The 24492-nt window shown below is 40.2% G+C and overlaps 1 protein-coding gene and 1 pseudogene across 2 annotated transcripts; one reads left to right on the forward strand and one right to left on the reverse strand.

Moving 5' to 3' along the window:
- Nucleotides 1–1610: 1610 nt before the first annotated feature.
- Nucleotides 1611–21536, reverse strand: AMACR (alpha-methylacyl-CoA racemase). 2 transcript variants are annotated; one of them, XM_059416972.1, is made up of 5 exons: nt 21182–21533; nt 20036–20179; nt 18750–18910; nt 16332–16518; nt 1611–5090 (listed from the first exon to the last, which is right to left on the reverse strand). In XM_059416972.1, exons 1-5 carry the CDS (start codon nt 21426–21428, stop codon nt 4681–4683), a joined length of 1149 nt encoding a protein of 382 aa, XP_059272955.1. In that variant the 5' UTR covers nt 21429–21533; the 3' UTR covers nt 1611–4680. The 2 variants fall into 2 exon arrangements, with proteins under 2 accessions (XP_059272955.1, XP_059272956.1); XM_059416973.1 differs by lacking the exons at nt 1611–5090; nt 18750–18910 and having other exon boundaries at nt 16328–16518; nt 21182–21536.
- LOC132028112 (protein SET-like) lies at nt 11937–13097 on the forward strand (annotated as a pseudogene).
- Nucleotides 21537–24492: the final 2956 nt, after the last annotated feature.

Below are 24492 nucleotides of genomic sequence, written 5' to 3' on the forward strand. Positions count from 1 at the left end.
TTAATTTTGCTTTTGTTCTCCTTGCCAGAGGATACATATCTAGAAAATGTTTCTACAGCCGATGCCAAAGAAATTACTACCTATGTTTTCTCCTAGGAATTTTATGGTTTTAGCTTTCACACGTAGGTCTTTAATCCATTTTGAGTTTATTTTTGTTTATGGTGTAAGAATAAATTTCTTCTGTTTTAAAGACTCTGAGTGGGTCATATTTTCTCTGCTGGACCATGAGTTCAAGTGAAAAGTCTCTGGGGCAAGAGGAACACAATCTTAAGGGGAGGACCTTAAAATGGTTCAAGAGCAAGACTCAGAGTCAGAATATTAAAATTTAAATTCTGGTTCTGCCTCTTCTTAGCAGTATCTTCTTGGGCAAACCACTTAAACTGGCAGTTCCCAATCTACGTGCCAAGATGCCTCAGGACACCAACTGAACTCAAAGGCGTGCCTCAGAATATTTAAAATCTTGAAGATAGTAAACAGAGTGCAACTCAACATCTGTCAGACACCCCTTGAACTATTAGTGAAATAGTTCACACTTTCAACATAAGATTGCACTCTAATCCTTTCAAAGAAGCCAACAGTATATGAAGACAAATGTGGAACAGAAAATGGGGGTAGTAGTGTCCAGTCTGATTTTGAGGCATGAGAAGCTGTACAAAGTCCAACACATATATGAGCCATAAGTGTGTTAAAAATGAAATAAAATTAAAAATGCTTTTTCTCAATTTATTTTTCTCTCAATTTATCTCAATAATATAATTTTATTATTTATTTTTACAAACAGCAAATTAGCTGTTAGGGCATAAATACTGAAGTTGTTGGGACCTAATTGTTTATAAATTGAATGGTTAGATATTTCTTTTGACCTAGGGGAACCATGAAATAATTATTCAGGCCCAAAGGAAGACGGGGACAAAGAAGGTTTAAGACCATCTGAGCCTTGCGTTCTCATCTGTACAATGAAGAAATCTGCCTCCAGCTACCCCTGTGATTGTTGAACAGAGACTGGGATACTATATATAATGAATGTTTTGGCCTGTCTACCCAACATCCTTTCTCCACTCTTTTCATCCTGATGGGACCTGGATTAGATTTCAGAATCTACCCCTTCCTCATACACCCACGTGCTTCCAGCTAGCTGAGTCCAGGGGAGGTCCAAGAGCAGGCTGGTTTTATCTAAGGACAACCCTACCTTCTCTGATAAAGACTGGAGTAGGACTGACCATCAAAAGAGACACAAGACAAGATTTGCTGATGGTTTCTGAGACCATCTCTTCTTCTGGATGTCCTTGTGTATGGTATGACATCTAGAACTTGTTACCAGGCTGAGGATAAAGTGAACATAAGGAGGTTGGCAAGTTGGCAGAGCCAAAAGAATGTAGGGAAGTAGGGTCTGGGTGACCGGATTCGGGCAACTCTAAAATCCTTCTGGATTCGAGGTATGTGAGCCAAAACATTTCATATTTTGGATATTGTTACTGCCAGCTGAAGGCATCCTGATGTGACATAGGGGAGAGTATTTTGCAGGTTATAAAGTGAAATGTAATTGTAAATGAAGTCAAGAATGTGCTTGGAGGAGTGATGTGAATACAAAGAAGCCTGGATGCAGCCAGTCATCTTGTTCCATGGTATTTATTTATCACCAGACAGTTTGTATCACTTCCTACATTGTAGGATCAAGAGAAAAGTGCAAATCAGTGTATATCAAACTATACATTCAAGAATAAAATTTCTATGTATTCAAGAATATAATCTGCCCTTCATTAGAATTTGCCATCTTCAATTTCCTGCTTCCCCTCCATTCTTCTTATAGCCTCCTACGTTCTTCTCGCCTGCCCCCTTGCCTATTCCCAAGTCTATACTTTGTCAAAAGATCAACAAAAGAGAAAGTGTAGCATTTTCTGCACAAGGTCTTAGACTCTTCAGAAGCAAAGTATGGGTCACTAACAAAAGCTGTTATTGGGTGCCTGGGTGGCTCAGTTGGCTAAGCAGCTACCTTCAGCTCAGGTCATGATTCTGGAGTCCTGCTTCAGGCTCCCTGCTCAGCGGGGAGTCTGCTTCTCTCTCTGATCCTCCCCCCTCTCATACTATCTCTCATTCTCTCTCTCTCTCAAATAAATAAAATCTTTAAAAAAAACGATTATTAACTTTATTTATATACGTGTATTTTTTAAAAGTTTATACTCTACAGAAAACAATTTTTCAAACATTTGATATGAAGTCAATTAACTACAGAAATCAATATTTTGAGCTAACACATCTATTTATTTACAGATTTTTGCCAACTAGCTTTTATTCTTCCCCTCATCAGCCCTTCAGCAGATATTTTTTGAGCACCTATTATGATAGTAACAAAGGGAAAAAGACTTGGTTCATATCCATTAGGACAGTGCCACTCAAAGTGTGGGCTTTGAACCAGCAGTATGATAATCAGCTTGAAGCTTGGCAAAATTGCAGATTCATGGGTCTAGCCCTAGACATAGTGCATGAGAATCTCTAGGGGTGGGCCTAGAAATCCACATTTTAACAGTATCTCCAGATGATTATTCTGTGTGCTAAAGCAACTACTCTAGGAGCTTATGACTCATGAAGAGATATGTAAACTACATTATAAGCAATGACTACCTTTGGATAAATGTATTAAGCGCAACGAAAACATAGAAAGGGCCCCTAAGAATAGAACTAAAAATTACTGAGCACCTAGGATGTTCCAGGCACATAGTGGGCCTTGTCTTAGACACCAGAGTGATTGAGTGATATTTGAACCCAAGACTTTTCTGACTCCAAATTTCACAACCACTGTATGAAACTGCCCTAGGGCTGAGACACACAGGAAGTTTCACAAAGAAGGCTGTGTTTCAGCCAGGTCTCAGTTTGCTAAATCAGGAACATGGAGCAAAAGGGACTAGGAGTATTGTTAGTGCTGCTTTAACACTTTAGAATTTGGAAAGGAATGGAAGCAAGAGAGAGCGCCACATAATTATGAACTTAAGGCAGTGCCTTGTAAAGTTCTGGGGAGCAGGGAGTGCGGGTAGGACTAGACAGCTAGGGAGAAGTCTTGTTATAAATAAAGAATTGATATGCTATATAAATGGATTTACATTTTGTTATACAAGAAAAAGAGAGGACCATTGAGGAATTTTACAGGACTGAAAGACCAGTTTGGTAGGATAAAGATTACCAGTAAACATGATACCAAAAAAATGAAGGCAGTCATACTGGAGGTCAGAAGTCAGGAAGGCAAGCTGAGCAGGCCAAGGCAGAGATAACAGGAACCTGAATGAAGGCACAAAGGGTTTTGGGCAGAAAGGACTGTTCCAGAGCTATGAAGATGGAACTGACAGCACTTGACTATTGAGATGTACTTCTTTATTAAAGCTTTACGAAGTTTTCACTATGGGCTAGTTGCTGTTCTTGGGACTGGGTATTCAGCAGTGACCAAAACCCACAAAGTCCTTCATAAAGCTTTCATTCTAGGGTGCCTTGGTTAAGAGGCAGTTGGTTAAGAGGGCTGGGGCTATTCAGTATAATGTCATTAATGATATATGACATGAAGGAAAACAAAATGGGTGAGGAGAGAGTGAATGATGAAGTGGCTGCCATTCTAGGGAGGGGTCAGGTAAGGGTGCTCCTTAAGGTGACAGTTGGGCAGGGGGCCTGAAGGTGAACTGAGGGATAAGTCATGGGTCTACTGGGGCAGAGGCAGACATAATGGGAATGGAGGCTGGAGACTGGTAAGAGGAGGAAGAGTCTAGGACTTCCAAATGGATGATAATTTACTGAGAAAGAGACATGGGTGGGTGATGCTAAGAGGCAGCCACACAGAGGAGCCAGACTCTCAGTATGGTGGTCTAGATGAAGAGTGGGGATTATAAGAAAGAAATCTCAAGAACATTTTCTAAAATTCCAATTCAAAGAGACTGGTTGAATGATTTTCTTATCACATAAAGAGGATTAGACTTTTCTATCTAAGGACTTCATTTTGGTAAATAGTAGAGACAAAGTTATTTCAATGAGCCACAAAATGGTTTTTAAGGGCTATTTAAAGGACTTTCTTAAAAGCTTTTCACAAACTTAAAAGCATAATTAAACTTTAGGAGAGAAAAGGCTTTATTTAATAAAAAGCATTATATTTATTCATTTAAGGTACATTGTTAACATTTTAATTTTTTTAAAAGATTTTATTTGAGAAAAAGCAAGAGAGAATGAGCTGAGGGAGAGAGCACACACATGCGCGTGGGTGTGCATGTGTAGGCATGTGTGCCCACAGAGAGAGGAAGAAGCAGACTCCCTGCTGAGCAGAGAGCCTGATGTGGGCGGGGCTTGACCCCAGGACCTTGAGATCATGACCTGAGCCAAATGCAGATGCTTGACCGAGCCACTCAGGTACCCAATTAACATTTCAATATTAAAAACATAATCTATCAAATTGAAAGGCAGAAAAACTGTTACCATTTAATAGCGGTAAAATGAAAACATTCCTAAATCAAAAGCTATGATGTTAACCATTTTCAAAATTCAATCAGTAATCAGTCTTGTTTCTTGATTAGAACAATTGATCCACTGTTCCTTCATGTTTCCATACTTAGAATTTTATGTATTATTCTATATTGAACATGTAATATTCAAATTCAAATTCATTCAAATTGAATACTCAAATTCAATTCACAGGAGGCCTGAAACTTAGAGATTAGCTCTTGGCTTATTACTTTCAATAATTTTATCTAAGGTAAGCTGATTGATCTCTTCCTGGCTGAACCCAAATTCTCGAAGTATCTCTTCAGTATGTTCTCCTACAAAAGGATCCCTTCTGGATGAAGGGACAGCTGGGGTGTCTGACAGCAGCGGTGCAGGGCGGGGACTCACACCCTGCTCCTCATCAGTGAGAAACGAGCCCCGTTCTTTGTTATGATGGTGGTGGGCAACCTCTTCAAACGTCAGAACTGGGGTCACACATGCATCTGTGCCGTCGAAGATCTGACACCACTCTGCCTTTGTCTTCTTTGCAAATATATCTGCAAATCTCTTCTTCATTTCTGGCCAATCACTCATGCTCATCTGATGAGGAAGGTCATCAGACTTTAGCCCAAGTCCTGAGATAAAAACACAATTTCTTACATTATTAAGCTTTGGGTGGAGTTATTATAATCAGTGAAAAATGCATTTTGACTTTACCATACTGTCCCTAACAGGATGTTCTGTAAGTTTCTCAGCTGGGTCAAGGGAAGAAATTCAAACTCAGATTGAAGCTAGAGACAATGTCTAGAGGTAAGTAGCTAGCAGGACTCCAAAGAGACTTCCCACAGACAAGATTTTATTATTTATATTTCATCAGAAGTAGTCTATTTGTAAAGGTCTAGTTTCCAGAAGTTGGTTTTTTTCCCTAAGTTTTTAATAAGAAATTTCCTCATGATGTTATTATCTGTCATACTGAATTCAAATAACCCCATATTTTATATAGTATACCCAAACCCTATGAAAGGTAAAATTTAAACAACTTTACACATGATAATCCCATTTTTTAAGAAACCTAAAGATAAATGATTAAATTCAAAATTGCAATTTTATATGTAATATTCACCTCTATTTTGGTCCAATAAAAAAGCTTGTAGTAGGACAGTGATGTTTGACTCATTAACCTTTTAGAACACTGCTGTGAGCTAGAAACAAAGGATTTGTAAGGTAACCAAAGACACATGCAACAAACTGTTCCTACAGAACAGACAGAAAGTGATCACCCAGCCAGTTCATGAGTGGGGCACATAGACTTGTGTGTCAGGCACGAAGGAGACCTTGAAGGGCCCATCAAGACATGGTACAGAGAAGATGAAAACATCCAGCTCGGGATTTAACAGAAAGGATGGCTTCTGGGCCCATGACCTGATCTGTGCCTCCTCTATAGACTAAAGCACCAGCCCCCCAGATGCACCTGAACTCCAAGGCTGATCAAATTATACCCAAGGCCTCTTTACTAGGATTTGGTGTGAATGTCATTTTTACTCCCTCATGCAAGAGGGTTTGTAAATGTAGATGGTGAGAGTGGAATAATAATGAAAGGCCCTCCTTCTTATGCATGTTATTTTGTATAAGTTTAGTCAAGTTAATCTAATACTTGTCACTTTCATCATCCTTCCCTTCCCTAGCATGTAGAAGAACAATGACTAATTGTAAACTGCTCTGAATACGAAAATCCTTCAAGAGGTAAGAAGACATGGATACTGCAGGCAATTCTTAAGGTTCTGAGGTATAAAAGGAAAAAAGGAGAACTCATATAGTTCTGGACAGTTGTAAAAGTCACCTGTGGGATATACAAATAAATTTTTCTCTGTAGTCACTTGTCCCACTCAAATACCAGCATAAATATGGAACCCAAACTGCAGGTTTACCACTGTAATCTACCAAAAAAAAAAAAAAAAGTTTCTAAGGATGTCTTTTACTTAGCTTTCTTTTTCCTGACTGCCCCAAAACGCTGAGATTAAAAAACAAATGAAATGACCAGTTAATCAAAAATAGTGATATAGATCATAGCTATTGCTAGAAACATATCTGCATGCTTTTTAAATGTTTGTTTAATCAGAATGTGATCAGAATCCAAACACTAAATAAAATCGGATCCAATATGTTCTCTTTGTAACAGACATTATATTTGAGAATAATGGTCTCAAAGGTCTGTACACTAGAAAAACACTAGAAATCAAAAGACCTCGGCTCCTCCCCCCAACTCTGACACCCCAGCTCTTCCACTGTCTTCTCATTTTTTCTCAGCCCCCAGTTTCCCATCCTGCCCATGACCCTGATCAAGGCCCCAGGATTAGCCACCAATGGTTGAGGATAGGTTGTTTGCTGTGCTCTTGATATTCCTGTACAGAATTCTAAAACCATTCTACCACATAAGTACAACTGTAGATTATGGCTAGTTTTTATAGCATAACCCACATTAAATTACTCATATTTTAAGATGTTTCAAGGACTGGTCTGTAGAATCAGACACTATTTAAAACTTGGGACAACTGTTTTAATTTCCAAAAGGCTACCTTACATATGTGTGTACACATATACATAACCACAGGCAATTAAACAAAATACTTACTATTTTAAGTATGTGTCATAAACTTTACTGCTCTATGACATAATATTTGGCAAATATTAAGCAGTCAAAAATCCATGTTGTGATTGTGCAATGTTTTATGTACAAAGATTAATGTTTATTAACAAAAAACAAAAAAAATGTGTTACAATACAAAACTGCAGAATAATGTAAATAAACTTGAATTAAGAAGTGGTTACATTTTAGTACAGGCACACCATAGACTATCATAGGGCTGCTACATAGAGCATGAGGCAAATTTTTTGTATTGACAAGAAAGGACATCTTTAATATATTGTTGAATAAAACAAGATAGCTACTAACTAAAAATTTACATAATTATATACTGTATATAAATATAATTTATAAATAAATAAACCAATTGTGTTGATATTCACATAGAAAAAGTTCATGAAAGCCTCATCCCAAACTTTCCCAAAGTGAAAGGACAAGGGAGAATCTTTACTTCTTAATTGACCAATTCTGTACCACACTTTTTTCTAAAACACGCATTATTTTGAATTATTTTTCATTTTTAAAAATTTTCATAGCATAAAATTTGTAGTAATTCTGCTTTAGATTTCTGAGGAAGTGCCATACAGCTTTCCATAGCAGCTGCACAATTTTCCATTCCCACCACTAAGGCACATGCCTTCAGTTTCTCCCACAACTTTGACAAAACTTCTTGTTGTCTGCTTTCCTTTTAATAATATTTTGAGATTTTAAAATTTTTAAAAATTCTCTATTGCTTACTGATTATACTACAAGAGTCTTGTTATCCCAAAATATCATAAAATTCGGAGTTGTCAGATTTCTTTGCCCCAGAAAGACAGGGTCCTACTACAATAGAATTTGTACCTTCCCAAAACCTTGTGTATTTATGTTCAGATATTGAGGAGTTCAACTGAAGTCTTGAAGATCTCAAATAGAAGGTAAAATAAATGATGTATATAATTAATACTACCTAAAAAAAATCATTATAGATGTGGCCATTTGTCCAGTTAGACCTGAGAGAGAAGTAATATATATGTGATTAGTAAAAGTACTATTTTTGTAAATAAATACTGTAAAAGAAAGAAAATGCTGAGGCATTTTTACATGGCCTGTGTAGATTAGCCAAAGCTGATTTAACATGCTAAGTCAGCCTGAACCAGAAACCTACCTATCAACTAAGGATCCCTAGTGAACTCTGCAGGGAGAGAGCAGGTTAAGGATACCATAAAAGGCTGTGGATGCAAAGAGAAGAGGCTATAAAAAAAATCAGGGTGGTTATAGAATTTAGACTTAGAAAATCTAGAACGTGGTCAGAAGATGAAGGGCTGGAACAATTAACCTGCTAGAAAAACATCTCATTTCATTTTCAGTATTTCCAGAAAAACTTACTCATTGTGGTGGAGTGTGCATGTTAGAAATGATCATACCAAACACATACGTTTTAAGATAACAACAAGATACACTAAGGAGAGAAGCTAACTTCTGGAATGGCAGTCAGAACCTTCAAAACCCTGTTCTTGCATAAAAGCAGCAAGAACCTTGGCCCAAATGGTCAGAATGAGCCTTTTCATAACTCTGGAAATTAAAAGTTTACAATAATCCAAAGAGCATTTATTCAAGAAAAACAACTGCATCTCAGTAAGATCAGTGAGACTTGCAGTGTTGTAACTTGCACAAATTTCATCCCTCTCTCCCCAGCTCAGGGGCAGCCACCAAAACCAAAAGGCTTTTAGCCATAGTGCTGTATTCACTAACAGTCATGGTGAGAAGAAACTGAGTTGAGAGCTTCCCCCAAAACCCATCCCCAGAGAACTGCCGTTTGTCTAGCAGCTCCCTGAAAGGCTCCCTTCTCAGGGCTTGTCTTCAATTGATCTGACTTAGAGCTCACAATGCCCTATTCCCAGAACATTTTTGACCCATGTCAAAAAAATCAGACGCAGCTGTTTAGTATCAGCTATCTGAGGTGTCCCCTGTTGGGACTAAAAAGCAGCTGACAAACAAAAGTGGGGAATAGGATATACATGAGGGGCTTTGAGATGTTCCAACACATTCCTCAGAATTTAGAAAGCACATGTGTAGGGCTGTGAGCATGCCCAGGAAAGATCTGAGAAGGTCCTAGTGTTTCACTTCTGGCGACCCTGAGTCCCCATATAAGTAAAACGCGAAGGCACAGAGCACCTCAGAAAAAGATGGGAAATTAACTGGTTCAAAGCATTTAAGGATATCCCTATACAATCATTACCTGATCACCAAGCTAACTGAACAGGCTTCAGTAGCTTCACGTACCAAAGAATACAGATTTAGTCCAGGAAAGTCATTAAATAAACAAATAGTGGAAACAAACCCAGGACTGGGGAGAGAGGAAGGGAAGGTGAGACCTAATGTCCACAGCTGCCACATTACGTTACTTAAAATACCAAGTTACAACGAAATTTGTGAAGCATCCAAAGAAGAAAGAAAATATGACACATATGCAAGACAAAAAGCAGTGAACAGAAACTGTTCACTGGACTTACTGGAAAAGACTTTCAATCAGCCAGCTTGACAGTTCACTACACCATGCTGTCTTGGTGGCCACAGCTTTGTAGTAAAGCTTGAAGTCAGGTAACACGATGCCGCAAGCTTTGTTTTTCTTTTTCAACATTTCCTTAGTGATTGGGAGTCTCTTCTGGTTCCATACAAATTTTAGGATTGTGTGTTCCGGCTCATTGAAAAATGCTGGTGGAATTTTGATCAGGATGGCATGGAAAGTATAGACTGCTCTGAAAAGTATAGACATTTTAACAATATTTACACTTCCAATCCAGGAGCATGGAATGCTTTTCCATCTTTTTGTGTCTTCTTCAATTTCTTTCATGAGTGTTCTGTAGTTCCTTGAGTATAGATCCTTTACTTCTTTGGTTAGGTTTATTCCAAGGTATCTTATGGTTCTTGGTGCTAAGGTAAATAGAATCTGTTCTCTAATTTCCCTTTCTATATTTTCACTGTTAGTGTATAAGAAAGCAACTGATTTCTGTACATTGATTTTGTATCCTGTCACATTACTGAATTGCTGTATGAGTTCTAGTAGTTTGGGGGTGGAGTCTTTTGGGTTTTCCATGTAAAGTATCATGTCATCTGTGAAGAGAGAGAGTTGACTTCTTCTTTGCCAATCTGAAAACCTTTTAATTCTTTTGGTTGTCCGATTGTTGTTGGTAGGACTTTTAGTACTATGTTGAACAACAGTGGTGAGAGTGGGCATCCTTGTCATGTTCCTGATCTCAATGGGAAGGCTGTCAGTTTTTCCCCATTGAGAATGATACTTGTTGTGGTGTTTTTAATTTTTGATTTTTCATTAACATATATGTATTATTAGCCCCAGGGGTACAGGTCCATGAATCGCCGGGTTTACACACTTCACAGCACTCAGCATAGCACATACCCTCTGCAATGTCCATAACCCCACCACCCTCTCCCTACCCCCTCATTGTGGGTTTTGCATAGATAGATTTTATGAAGTTGAGGAATGTTCCCTCTATCCCTATACTCTGAAGAGTTTTATACAGGAAAGGATGCTGTATTTTGTCAAGTGCTTTTTCTGCATCAATTGAGAGGGCCATGTGGTTCTTCTCTCTTCTCTTATTGATTTGTTCTATCACATTGACTGATTTGTGAATGTTGAACCATCCTTGTAACCCAGGGATGAATCCCACCTGGTCATGGTGGATAATCTATTTAATGTGCTGTTGCATCCTATTAGCTAGGATCTTGTTGAGAATCTTGGCATCCATATTCAGCAGGGATTTTGGTCTGAAATTCTCCTTTTTGATAGGATCTTTGCCTAGTTTGGGGATCAAGGTAGTGCTGGCTTCACAGAAAGAGTCTGGAAGTTTTCCTTCTGTTTCTATTTTCTGAAACAGCTTCAGGAGAAGAGGTATTATTCTACTGTGTATTTATTCCAAAGATACAGATATAGTGAAAATAAGGGCCATCTGTATCCCAATATTCATAGCAGCAATGGCCACAATCACCAAACTGTGGAAAGAGCCAAGATGCCCTTCAACAGACGACTGGATAAAGAAGATATGGTCCATATATACAGTGGAATATTATGCAGCCATCAGAAAGGATGAATACCCAACTTTAGGAGAAGGAAAGGAAGAGTGAATTCGGGTAAATCAGAAAGGGGGACAAAGCATGAGAGACTGTGGACTCTGAGAAACAAGCTGAGGGTTTTGGAGGGGAGGAGTGGGGGGGGGTTGGGTGAGCCTGGTGGTGGGTATTAAGGAGGGCACGTACTGCATGGAGCACTGGGTGTGGCACCCAAAAAATGAATCTTGGAACTGAAAAAAATAATATAATAAATAAATAAATAAATAAAATATGTTCAAATCACTGAAGGAAACCATGTCTGAAAAATTAAAAGAAAGTTTGAGAATGATGTCTAATCAAAGAGAATATCAATAAAGAGGCAGAAATTACTGAAAAATCAACCAAATAGAAATTGGTTAAGCATCTGCCTTCAGCTCAGGTCATGATCCCAGGGTCCAGGGATCGAGTCCCATATCGGGCTCACTACTAGCGGGGGAGCCTGCTTCTCCCTCTACCCCTCCCCACTGCTCGTGATCTTTCTATCTCTCTCTGACAAATAAATAGATAAAATCTTGAAAAAAACAAAGAAATTGTGGAATTGAAGAGTTCAATAAAATGCGAACTTCATGAGAGGGACTCAACAACAGACATGAACTAGCAGGAGAGAGAATCAGTGAGCTCAAAGAGACATGAACCACTTAGCCAGTCCGAGGAGCAGAAAGAAAAAAGAAAAGAAAAACAAACAGAACTTCAGAGACCTGTAGGACACAATCAGGAAGAGCAGCACATGGAGAAACTGGAGCTTCTTCCACACATGCCTCTGCCCTTATTTCCTGGACTTTCCTCACAGTCTGGCCCCGAACACCAGTGTTCACTCCTGCCTCAAACAAAGAAACCAAGATGGCCTCCCGCCCTCAAGCCAGAGGGAGATGATGACAACTCAGCACTTGCTGAAGGGAGAGAAACAAGAGCAAGCACTCAAACATGGTGATGAAATACAAGATAAAACACACTTAATGAACAAGGCAGAGAGGAGATTTTGAAAGCAGAACAGGACCGTAACAAACCCTGCCAAAGAAGTCAGAACCGACTGCCCAAATCCCAAATTTAGGGGTGAGAACATTTGTCAACCATCTACAAGGGTCTGCACTGCTCGGGGAGGAGGTGTCATGTTATCTGACAAGAGTTGAAGTGGCAGAATTTGAAGATACTAAATCAGGTTACAGAATAGAATAGTATTTTGATGAAAATCCTTACTTTGAAAATAAAGTTCTCTTAAAACAATTTCACACGAATGAGAGTAGTGCTCCACTGTCGAAGTCCACTGAAATCAAATGGAAATCTGGAAAGGATTTGGTGAAATGTTGAAGTCAAACGTAGACTAAAGCCAGCAGGAAGGGACAGCCTGAGGAACCAGAGGCCTAGCTTCTTCAGCTGGCTACGGACCATTCTGACGCAGATGAGTTAGGAGACGTCCTCAGAGATGGTGTTTTGCCAAATCCACGACAGGACTACTTGGTTCCTGATACAGATGATGAAGAAAGGAAAGGAGAAGATGATGATGTCGACGAAGAAGGTATGGAAGATACTGATGAAAAGGAGATGAAGATGAAGATGAAGGAGATGAAGGAGAGTGAGGGAGAGGAAGGAGAGGTGATGAAACAGAAGATGACTAATGGAATACTGATGGGGGAGACAAGAAGCAGGAGAAGGCCCCGTTCCAATCTGAACCCTAAAGTGAGCTGATTACCTACCAAAGAACTCCGATCACCCATGAAATCAGCCTGAGATCAGAATTATACACGTCTGGATCTCTACAGGGGCAGAAGATGCCAGTGGGCAGGTAAAGCGGAGTGGGAACGTCTGACAGATACTGGAAGATAAACAAAAGGGGAGCCACCTCTGGGAGCCACCAGAGGCGACCCATTGGAAAGTAATACCCCTAACACGAGAGTGCCCTGCATCTGGGAACCAGCATTAACTTGGAGACTGGTTGAAAGCATTCAAAAAGAGCAAAGGATCGTGGCGGGGGGGGGGGGGGGGGGAATTGTGGGTATCCGGGTGGCTAGAAAGAGGGGCTTAATCCCCGAACCCAGGACAGCCTTTCCTGGCACTGAGTCAGAGAAACCAGGTCTTGATCCCTGAGCCACCAGCGCACCCGAGAACGCATGGGGTCTGGCTCCTGTGAGGGGCTGGGAGCCTCGCCAGATGGCAGAATGCTGAGCCGAGTTAACAGCTCAGATGCGCACGCCCCTCACCCTCCCCTGAGAGAGGTCCGCGAAGGCCCAGCCTGGCGCCCTTAGACCCGCGCCATTCTACCAGAGCCTGAGACGCCTGTGCGCCCCACACCCTCCCCTGAGAGAGGTGCGCGCAAGCCCGTCGCTCTTAGACCCAGAAAGACCCAGAAAGACCAGGCACTCCCGGGCCAGCGGGAAAATCTCAGTGTGTGATCACTGCTTGGAATCTCTCTGGCGGTCTGGAGTTACCCAGACAGCCACCGCTGCTGTGGTTTTGGGTACAAGCAGAAGATCCTATGTCCCCAGGGACCGCGACTCGGAACCTGCTCTGCTAGAGGCCAAGGGGGAATTTATATGGGCTCTGCAGCACCCACAGGAGACCAGACTGAGGCTTCTCTCTGAGAGGGAGGTCAGGGTGCAGTTTGCTTTCCTCTAAACCTACAAAAACCATCAAAAGCGGTCAAGGTGAGAGAAAAAAAAGTGAACAAACATAAAAAACCTCCAGAGAACAAAAGCCTGAAAAAACCGGTTTCCTCAGAGCCCACCCTCTTGAGGGGGACAGGAGGACTTAACTCAGGGAACATCATTGACTGAAAACCCACGTGGCAGTCCCCTCCCCCAGAAAACCAACCAGGAAAGGGAAAAAAAAATGCTACAAGAGAACAACCACCACTACTTCATAGGACAACTTTTATTTTTAACTCGTTCTCACTATTCTGGTTCTTTTTTTATATATAGGTAATTTTTTAACCTATTTACCATCACAGTGAGATGTCCAGTACATCAAATTCCATAATAACCTTCTACCCTGAACTTTTTGATAAAAACACCTGTGTTTTCCTTTTGCATTTCTATTTAAAAAAAATTTTTTTTTAAATTTTAGTTTAGGAATACTGATGGATTCTAACCTTCCTTTTTTAATTCTCTCCAGTCTCTGGAAGCAATTTACAGTCTTTTTCCCGTCCCCTACTCTTATGCTCATTTGTCCTGTTTTTTTGAAGTCTCTTTTCTTTCCTTTTATACCATGGTTCTCAACTTATTTTGGGGAGAAATATCTGGAGCAGAATACTTTGGGAAAAGAATGTCTATCCCTTTCTGTTCCAAATTTATTTTTATCCCTTTCTGTCTCAACAAAATCTTGATGGAATCAACACCACTGTGATCTGTGGGAAAAAATAAAAACCTGCTCCCTTAGCTCTATTCGAAGTTGGAGGGTGCTAGGCCTTTGTGTGGTAGTGCACAGAATTCTAGCTTTTTTTTTCCCCTCCTTTCTCTGTATATTGGGACCCTGAATAGCCAAAACAATCTTGAAAAAGAATAAAACTGGAAAACTCACACTTTCTAATTTCAAACTTACTACAAAGCTATAGTGATCAACACAGTGTGGTGCTAACATAAGGAGAGACATGCACATCAATGAAACAGAATTGAGAGTCCAAAATAAACCCTTACACTTGTGGTCAACTGATTTTCAACAAGGATGCCAAAACCATTCAATGGAGAAAGAACAGTCCTTTTGACAAATAGTGCTGGGAAAACTGGATAGCTATATGCAAAACAATGAAGCTGGACCCTTAGCTCGAAAATTAACTCATCATGTAACAGAGACCTAAATGTGAATGCGGAAACTATAAAAATTTTACAAGAGAACATCGGAGTGAGACTACAAAATTGGGAGTTCTCTGAGTAACTCCTATGTAATATTTACTAAAGGATAAGTAATACAAATGTGCTAACAAGCTTACATGTTATTAGAACTCAACAATATCTGTAGCAATTGATTAGAACTCAAAATCTTTTTCAATGAATATACTTTATCATGTCATTTAGAATTGCCTGTGAATGATGATAACAAAAAGCTGAATGAAGTTTAGTCATTTTCAGTATTATATTTAAATTCTCTACAGACAGTGCATGAACACACAAGGTTTACATCAGGTACAGACGCCACTGTGCTCTGTCCCTGCTGCTTCCAAGGCCCTGCACCATGGAGGTGGCACTATCTTTCCCACCATTCAGCCCCTCCTGTAGCATTGTTCTGACCTGAATTCTGAATTAAGATCTTCCATTCTTAGTTTAATTTCTGAACAGAAAGGCTTTTATTATCTAGAGAAACCATTCTGTTCTTCATTTCTCCAACTATATTTAAGTCAGTGAAGTTAATATGGTTGATCAGAAAATGTTTTCCGATGCTTGCAAAAGACAATTTCAGCTATATGCAAATAATTGTAGGTAGTATTCCATCCAAAAAGCTACCAAACGTAACAACACAACTCCACACTTGAAGTTGAAAAGACAGATGCGCCATGACCAGCTTGTCACACTACTACATTATATGCTCTAAAACTGCTTAGATACTCAGGTATCTGTAAAGAAAACTTTAAATTCAAACATGTTACAAGAACAAAATAACATCAATCCAATTATTTAATTAGGGAAGAAGAAATCTCAAATATTTCCTGTTAACTTGTGGCCACGTGCAAAAAAGACAAGAATCTGCAAGAAAGGTATACTGCAGAAGCATCAAGTGATAATAACATATTCCGATAAAATCTTATTCACCAAAGTCACCTTGTACTCTGGTGACCCCTGACACTGGGAAAAACTAGAGGTGACATCTGTCAAGGAGTAAGAACTGGTAGAACCAGCAGGTCAATTCTAAGGAAGAATAAGATGTGGGCACACAAGGGCAGTATAAATACCCAATACTACTGATCATGAAATGTGATAAAAAATTGAACTTCCACAAAATGAACTGTTTTTTAAAACTCTGAGCTGTTTTATAGACTTGCCAAATTACCTATAAAACACAAGGGAAATGCCCCATAATATAATGATGGTTACAATGAGGTAAATTGTAAGGTAGCTACATAATAAAGACATAATGAACTTCAAAGGGCTCCAAAATAGAGGGGTGATGGGGGAGGCACATGATAGTTACTTACCTTTGATCAGCAGCTTGTAGAACTGGGGCTCTAATGCTCCAACAGCCATGAACCCCCCATCTGCTGTCTTGTAAGTTGTGTAGAAAGGTGCTCCACCATCTAGTAAGTTCTGTCCTTGAGGCTGTTCCCACAGTCCTGTTTTTTGAGATTTCCACAGAAAAGAACTCAGGTATGCGCTTCCTTCCACCTTTGAAGAAGAAACAGGATACAATATGAATCCAATACTTAAACTATAAAAGCATGATTAATTCCCACTTAGATTTTTTTAAACATTGGTATAAAAATGTTTCTTAGTAATTAACAAAACTCTTCGATATTTCATTAAAGTATGTTAGAACAAGTTTATGTTACAGGGTTTCTCCACTATTCGGGTCAGAAGATATTTTTCAGAAAAGACTTAGAAGGAACTACTTTTGTTCTCTCCTTCAAATAAAACTGCCAAATGTTGACAATTTTTGATTTCAAGGGAGGGCACATGGAAGCTCCTTATATATTCTCCCTTTAATTATATATGTTTAAAACTATTAGGATAAAAAGTTAAAAATAAAGCAAAGAGGTTTTTAAAAAATCTATTTTTGATCTCAATACCTATAAACACATATATGTCAATATATGAAGAATATCACATTATAAAGGTAAATCATATTACAATTAAATTTAGCTTATTTTAGTTTGACTCCAAGCCCAACAAAACTGTATTTGAGCACTTAATATATTTTAATTTTAACAATTACTAGAAAGTTACAAAATAAACACAACAATATGAGTGGCAGATATATGGGTCTTTTGAGTCCAGACAACTAGTTGAGGATTGCCCATTTCCCGCTGAGTCCTGAAGTAACAGTAACAGAGTCATATTCTCAGGTGTAATGGTGACAGGCTAGATGCATGGGGCGATCCAAAGAAAACTACTTCCCTATACTTTTGACTTTGTGATCCTAATGATTCTAGGCCCCCAGTGAGAAGGCCATCAAAGCATCCTTGTCTTAAAGAGTTGGAATGGAGTGGGCCTATGGAATTCCTCAGTTACTGGCTGTGAAACAAATGCAAAATATATCTCTGGATATATCCCCTTTTCCTTTTTAACTTTAAATCTCATGCACACCTCAATTTATGGCTCTGACATCTGACATACCAAATAGTGTATTTTGTATAGGTGGCCTAAGGTGCTTCTTTTGAAACATGGTTACATAGATTTTAGAGAGTCCCCATATCTATATATACACATGTACATGTACATATACAGACACACACATAGAATGAAACACCATATATAATGACACATACGCATACACACATGAATATACATCTATGTAAAACCTCACCCGGTCACCCATGCCAGAAACAGGGGAGTCAGGACACCTACAGGGCTCAGTTGGTTAAGTGGCCAACTCCTGATTTCAGCTTGGGTCGTGATCTCAGGATTCCATTCCTGGAATGGAACCCTCAGGATTCCTGCTCAGTGGGGAGCCTGCTTGAGGATTCTCTCTCCCTCTCCCTCTGCCCCTCCTCTCACTCAAATGCACACACATACATGCTCTTTAAATAAATAAATCTCAAAAAGAAAAAAAGAAATAGGGGAGTCAGTCTTGACTCCTCCCTCTCCCCTCACTGCTAATGCATCATCAAATCCTGGCAATTTTACATCTCAGAGATAAATAGCCCTTAAACCCAGACCCATTCTATCACCAACGACTTTAGTGCTCCCACATCTCTCTCAGCAACTACCCAGGAACTGTTTCTCTGCCCCCAGTCTTGTCTTCCTCATCCATCTCCATTCTCCCTCCAAAGACCTGCCCCAATGCAAAACTGTACGGGTGCTGGACTGGGCTCCTTCCAAGGTGCTGTGATAACTTGGGCAAGTTTCCATGCTTCGGTTTCCTCCTCTTTAAAATAATGTATTCCAAGCGAAACTGCTGATTTGAGGATGAGGAGAAACTGCAGGGGGGAAGTGCTCTGTGTAACACAAGGCCTGTGCTCAAGGCGGGGCAGTGAAAAAATGCAAAGCCTCATAATATCGGAGTCTCCCCAAAAAACATAGAAGGAAGATCTAGACTGGCCCATTTTACTTTAGCGCCCGTAAGAATCTTCTCTATATATCTGCTAAGGGAGCCTTCTGGAGCCTAGTTTCAAATGAAGATTGCTTGAAAATGGGGAAAATTGCTGAAGCCAACATAGGAATCAGACGAGCCATGGAAAGTTCAGAGAATTGATTCCACAAACAGATAATCATTGATGACATTCTGACACATGTAAAGGATACGAAGCTATTTTCAAGAAAAGGATGTTCTTGGTAATATGGGTTCCAATTTTGAATCCCACCTCTCTCTTGTCCTATCCAGAAAAGAATCTGAGGCAGCTGCCCATCAGACTTGGGAACAACAGGGAGGTTCATCATTTCCCCTAATTAACACTTACCATGCTTACGTCAATAACCTGACCTTTGCCAGAGCGCGTGCGTTCAAATAGAGCCAAGAGGATGCCCAGCGTGCACATGAGGCCACCACCGCCAAAGTCAGCCAGTAGATTCAGTGGGGGAAATGGATTCTCACCACTTCGGCCAATTTTTGAAAGGACACCTACATTATTAAAAAAAAAAAAAAATCAGGGAACAGTACCTATAATTTTAATGTCTCTTTTAAATAAATACATGAACACCTTAAGACTAATAACCAGTCTCTCTAGCTGCTGACATAGTGAATACTAGTACATAATGCTTTTCCAAATCTAAATTTATTCAGCATATCTATAAACAGGCTTTCCTCCCCAACAAGGCTCCTTGTTTTGTTTTTCACCTTTTTTTTTCTTCTCTAAAACTTTATTCCAACGAATGCTTTCAGAATTTCATTACTCAGTTTTTACTCACTGAGTTTCAGGGAAAAAATTATTATCATTAATTACTGTTACCAATTTAGTTCATCAATTATACAACAGGGTAATCCACTGCCATTCTTATTAGAAAGAGACACAAGAAAATAAACACAAGAAAAATAAAAGTGACTACATTTTAAAATAGCTAGAAAAAACAATTCTATCCTCACTCTTTTCCTCAACCTTTCAATTTGTTCTCATACGATATTTGAGACTCAAATCTCAAAAACACACACTTTCTTAGAATCCAAGGGTTGGGTCATTCTAAGACTCAATATCATAGGTAAAAATTCTAATAAAGTGATAATACGACCTGAAAACTACAGGTATTCAGTAAAGTCTAAAATAGTGACTCAGGCAATAATTCTCAATGAAGTTGGAAGGAAAGGGGAATCGGGATTAAACAATATTAGCATTTTCAAACTATAGGACCATCAGGTCTCTTTACTTCCTAGTAGGGGCTTGACTGAGAATTGATTATACAAATGCGGTAAGTAAATGTTACTAGCAAGGGTTTATTATTCCTCAAATGTGTGAAGACAAGGAGAAAGGGGTTGAGAATAACTGTTCCAGGACAAACCAACCCCTCCTTTTTTATTTTAACTAGGTTCCATGGGCAAAGTGCGGCTTAAACTCACAACCCTGAGATCAAGAGTTGCATGTTCCACTGACAGAGCCAGCCAAACCCACCCTTTTTGAGCGACCACGGTTCCCTTATTGATTTTCATTAATATTCAAATCTGCACCTTTGAAAATTCTTTGTAATTAGTCTAACTGTCCCTCTTGACTGGGACCAAAATAAAAAGCACAGAGAAATTATTTTCTGGATGTACCTGACAAAGCCAAATAGTTGATGTCATGGCCTGCCACTCTAGAGAATCTTCCAGACTGGCCAAATCCACTCAATCTGGCATAGATAAGCTTTGGATTCTCCTTCCGCAGAATCTCTGGGCCTAGCTGGAGTTTCTCCATGACACCTTAAGAGGAAAGTAACAGTGATTGTTTTTTAAAAGAGGATGAAACTGAGCATATAATCCCATCACTGTGGCAAACAAGAAACAGCACTCTTCCAAGTCATACTAATAACGTTTGTTGTGGGTTTTAGCATGTTTCCAATAATTAGGGACATAAAGAGTGAGGCCACTATTTCTGGAATGAATGACGTCTGCCCCAGAATACTTTGTTCCTCCAGCCCTTCCTTCTTTCCCTTCAGGCATATCCAAGTTCCTTCAGTCCCCATAGTATGCCTTTCATTCCTTGGGTCAGTGCCTTTATAGCTCCCCAAATCCTCTCCTTAGTCATTTATTAGAAATGGTCTGTTCCCTAGGAACAGTTACCCTGGAGCTTTATTTGGTCAAAAATACACTTTCAAAAATGGCTATTCCTTTCAGGATCTTTTCTTTTTCTGTACCTTTGTCATTGCCCACCACCTTCTACCTCATGCTGTGCTTATGTGTGTAGATATTCCATCACCTTTGGTATCAGCTTAGAATCCTCTGGTAAGATTCATGCCTGATCTGTTTCCTCGGGCCTCTACATACAGTACCTAGCATGGGTACCTTCACAAAAGGCTCAGCAAATATCCATGGAAAGATTGCTAAAAGAGCATCTAAGAGTTCTTTCCCAGGTGGGGAATCTCTGGCTTTCGTTGGATTCTCATTGGATTCGCTCAAGTAATAAAGAAAGGCGAATGCAAAGAGGCGATTAGAAAAATCAGGAATTTGGGAAGGAGCCGGGAATGGGTATAAGGAGAGCAGCGCAACTGCGGTATCTAGGATTCCAAGTACGGGCGAATGGTCAACAATAGCAAACGCGACAGAAAGATCTAGAAAGACGCTGACAGGGACGGGTCCGTGTGGGAACAGGAAAGGAGTGTAGCGGGCGCACCCTGTCTAACGGCCCCGCCCGGCTCCTCCCTTCGGCGGGGACCCTCCCGCGTGTGGTCCCCCAGCGGCGCTGCGGGGGCGCCCGGGGCTCACCGTGGCGGAAGGGCTCCAGCACCACATCTGTCCGGGCGCACAGGCGCCGCAGCACAGCCGCCCCCTGCGGCCGCTTCAGGTCCACTGCCAGGGAGCGCTTGCCCCGGGACAAGAAGCTCAAGTCCCTGCGGGCACCCAGCCGGTCCACACGCACCACCTGCGCCCCGAAGTCCGCCAGGACCATACCGCAGTACGGGCCCGGGGCCAGGCCGGCCAGCTCTAGCACCGAGATGCCGTGCAGCGCCATGGCTCCCGCGTCTCCAAGTGCAGATGTGACCGAACCCACATCTAGCCCTGACCGCCGGACGGGCTTGTCCTCCCGGGAGTCCCTCCCTCTTGCGCTTGCGCGGGGCCCTGGCCTGGAGTCTGCGCATTGGGCGGATTCCGCCCCCCCGCTCCTGGCCCAGTTCAATGGGCGCTTTCCGTTCGCCTTGGCTCCTTGCCTTTGAGGCGTTGCTTGCCACCTGACTGAGACAGGATGGTTTCTTGCTTCCCTCTACGCTTAGACTCTGTTAAATTGAGGGTTGTTTTAAAAAAAAAAAAAAAAAAAAAAGAACAAAAAAAAAAAGTTTTTTTTTTTTTTTTTTGAACAAAATATCTGTACTAATTAACCAGCACCAAAAAAGCCAAAAAGGAAGTGGTTAGGAGCATTCTACCAACAGGACCTGGAGAGAGGCTTTTATAGAGAAAAGCAAGTAAATGATTGGTTAGCAATAGATTAAAGTCTGCTTGGCTGTTTGTGATGGGTTGTCCTTAGGTTCCAATTTTATAACTTTGAAGCCTTTACAGGATTAGATTTTGGTTTGTTTAGTCGGCTGCCAGCGCACTGGAACCACAGCAGTCTAACGGCCTTCTTGTTTTATTAATCTAGCACCTCTTTGTCCCTCTTTAGCCCGTGTTCCTACCTCTGTTTAGACATAAGCTTCCTTACCCCCTTCTTTGTTTTATTTTTAGTTTAAAAAACTTAAAGGGCTCCTGGGTGGCTCAGTTGGTTAGACAACTGCCTTCGGCTCAGGTCACAATCCTGGAGTCCCCAAGATCGAGTCCCGCATCAGGCTCCCAGCTCTATGGGGAGTCTGCTTCTCTCTCTGACCTTCTCGCCTCTCATGTTCTCTCTCACTGTCTCTCTCTCAAATAAATAAATAAAATCTAAAAAAAAAAAAAAAAAAAAAAAAACTTAAAGAGAAAATTGCAAAGAATGATAATGAAGACGTTCCAGAATGACACAATATTTTTTCATTATTTGCTTCCAGACTACTGTTCCTAAAAAATAAACAGTATACATATAGCTTAGGCTAACAACCAGGATCAGATTGACATGAGTCAGAGATATTACCCAGCATCAAGTTTTACTAATAGGTTCGAAGATACAGGCCATGGAAAGGCTCAGTCAAATCAGAGGTCTGGAAAATCTTACATGGCCCTTCTTTCCTACATTGGACACATACCCCCTGTTACAGACTGAAATATGTCCCTTCAAAATTCATATATTGAAGTCCTACCTTTCAGTATCTCAGAATGTGACTAGGGCTTATGAAGAGGTAACTAAAGTTAAATGAAGTTCTATGGGTTGGCCCTAATTAATACGGCTGGTGTCTTTATGAGAAAAGATTAGGATACAGAAAGCAAGGACAGAGGGATGGCCATGTGAGGACACAGAAGAAGGTGGCTATCCTCCAGTTAAGGAAAAAAGCTTCATATGAAACCAAACTTTCAGATACCTTGATTTTGTACCTTTAGCCTCTAGAACTGAGAGAAAATGGCTTTCTGTTGTTTAAGCTGTCCGGCCTGTAGTACCTTATTATGGAAGCCTGAGCAGACTAATACAACTATTAAGAGAGTTGGGGATGGGGGCAGTCAGGATGTTTTGTTATAGCCCTAGCAAAATAATATACCGTCTGACCCATGACTATAGTTTAGGTCTCTAATGAGTTTCTCAGGTACCTAACAGACTTCATTTTACATCCCAGGCAGTTACTTAGCTCTGGAACCATGCTTCTTAGCTTTGGGGTTTAATTAGCATAAGTAAAGGGCTATCTGTTAAATGCATCAAATAGATGAGTCCTCTTCCTTCTAGCAGATATTATTCATCTATTTACCCAAGGTAAATAGGTACAAAAGGTACAACTAACAAGGAGAGTCACCTGCCTTTTTCTTTATTCCTCAAGTCATCCATGCACTAAAGGGAGTATATAGATCACAGGCCAGCTGCTTTTTAACATCTTCCATAGCTAAAGTCTCCTTTACCCTTCCCTCCTACCCAAATTTACATTTCTTTGCTGGTGCTCACTCCACCAACACACCCACGCACTCCCATGATTTTTATATATGGTCCACAGTCTATTATATCTATTGATGCTGTAACTATACTATTTGTATACTGTATTTTGTATACATATATCATATTCTGTAGTTTAAATTTACATAAATGATGTTACATTGCAATCACTCTTCTGAACTTGCTTTTGTACTCCGTCTTATCCTAACTCGTCTCCCCGTTTCTACCCTTTTCTCTTAGATCAGTCAGATTCTTGGCTTTAATCAAATAGCTTACATAATTGCCTGATGCTGCTGAATTCAGGCCACTGGAGTCCCACCAGAGGTCAAAGCATGAAAGTCTGGTTGGGACATCGATCTCCACAGTTTCCACTTGCCTCTGTCCTGCTGAGAGATTTATACCAGCCTGATTCTGGGTCAAAAGTATAGAGGTACTTACTTGTAGGGTCTCCCACTGATGATTAAGATGGGGCCCAATTATAATAATGACTCTGGTGGATTGAAACATATTAAATATATGAAAAATCACAAGTTAATAATGCTTTTTAAGAGATCTTATTAATCACTTTGAAGATTTATAGAACACTAACTCATTATTATAAAAATTGATAAATAAAAGTTAAAAAAAGATTAAGCATCTATCTTGTCTTCCATATAAACAGTATTTCAGAATAACCAAAGAGCTAGTGAAATGCTAGTAAAATGTCACTATTTTCACACAGTGAAGGAAACCATCAACAAACCAAAAAGGCAGCCTGAAGGGGAAGAGATGTTTGAAAATGATATATCCAATAAGGGGTTAATATCCAAAACATATGAAGAACTTACACAACTGAACACCAAAAATAACCAAATAATCCAACTAAAAATGGGCAGAGAGGGAAACCTGGGTGACTCAATTGGTTGAACATCCGACTCTTTGTTTGGGCTCAGGTCATGATCCCATGAGTCTTGGGATCAAGCCCCATGTCAAGCCTTGAGTTGAGCCCAGGGCTCAGTGTGGAATCCGGATGAAACTCACTGTGGTGACTTAT

Source organism: Mustela nigripes, chromosome 12, assembly GCF_022355385.1.
Source record: "Mustela nigripes isolate SB6536 chromosome 12, MUSNIG.SB6536, whole genome shotgun sequence".
In the NCBI taxonomy this organism is placed as follows: Eukaryota; Metazoa; Chordata; class Mammalia; order Carnivora; family Mustelidae; genus Mustela; species Mustela nigripes.

Coding starts and splice junctions, on each gene's coding strand:
- AMACR (XM_059416972.1), bottom strand. CDS start 21,428: ATGGCGCTGCACGGCATCTCGGTGCTAGAGCTGGCCGGCCTGGCCCCG. Junction 18,911..20,035: donor CAACTATTTGGCTTTGTCAG/GTACATCCAGAA, acceptor TTAATAATGTAG/GTGTCCTTTCAAAAATTGGC. Junction 5,091..16,331: donor CTACAAGCTGCTGATCAAAG/GTAAGTAACTAT, acceptor TTTTTATCTCAG/GACTTGGGCTAAAGTCTGAT.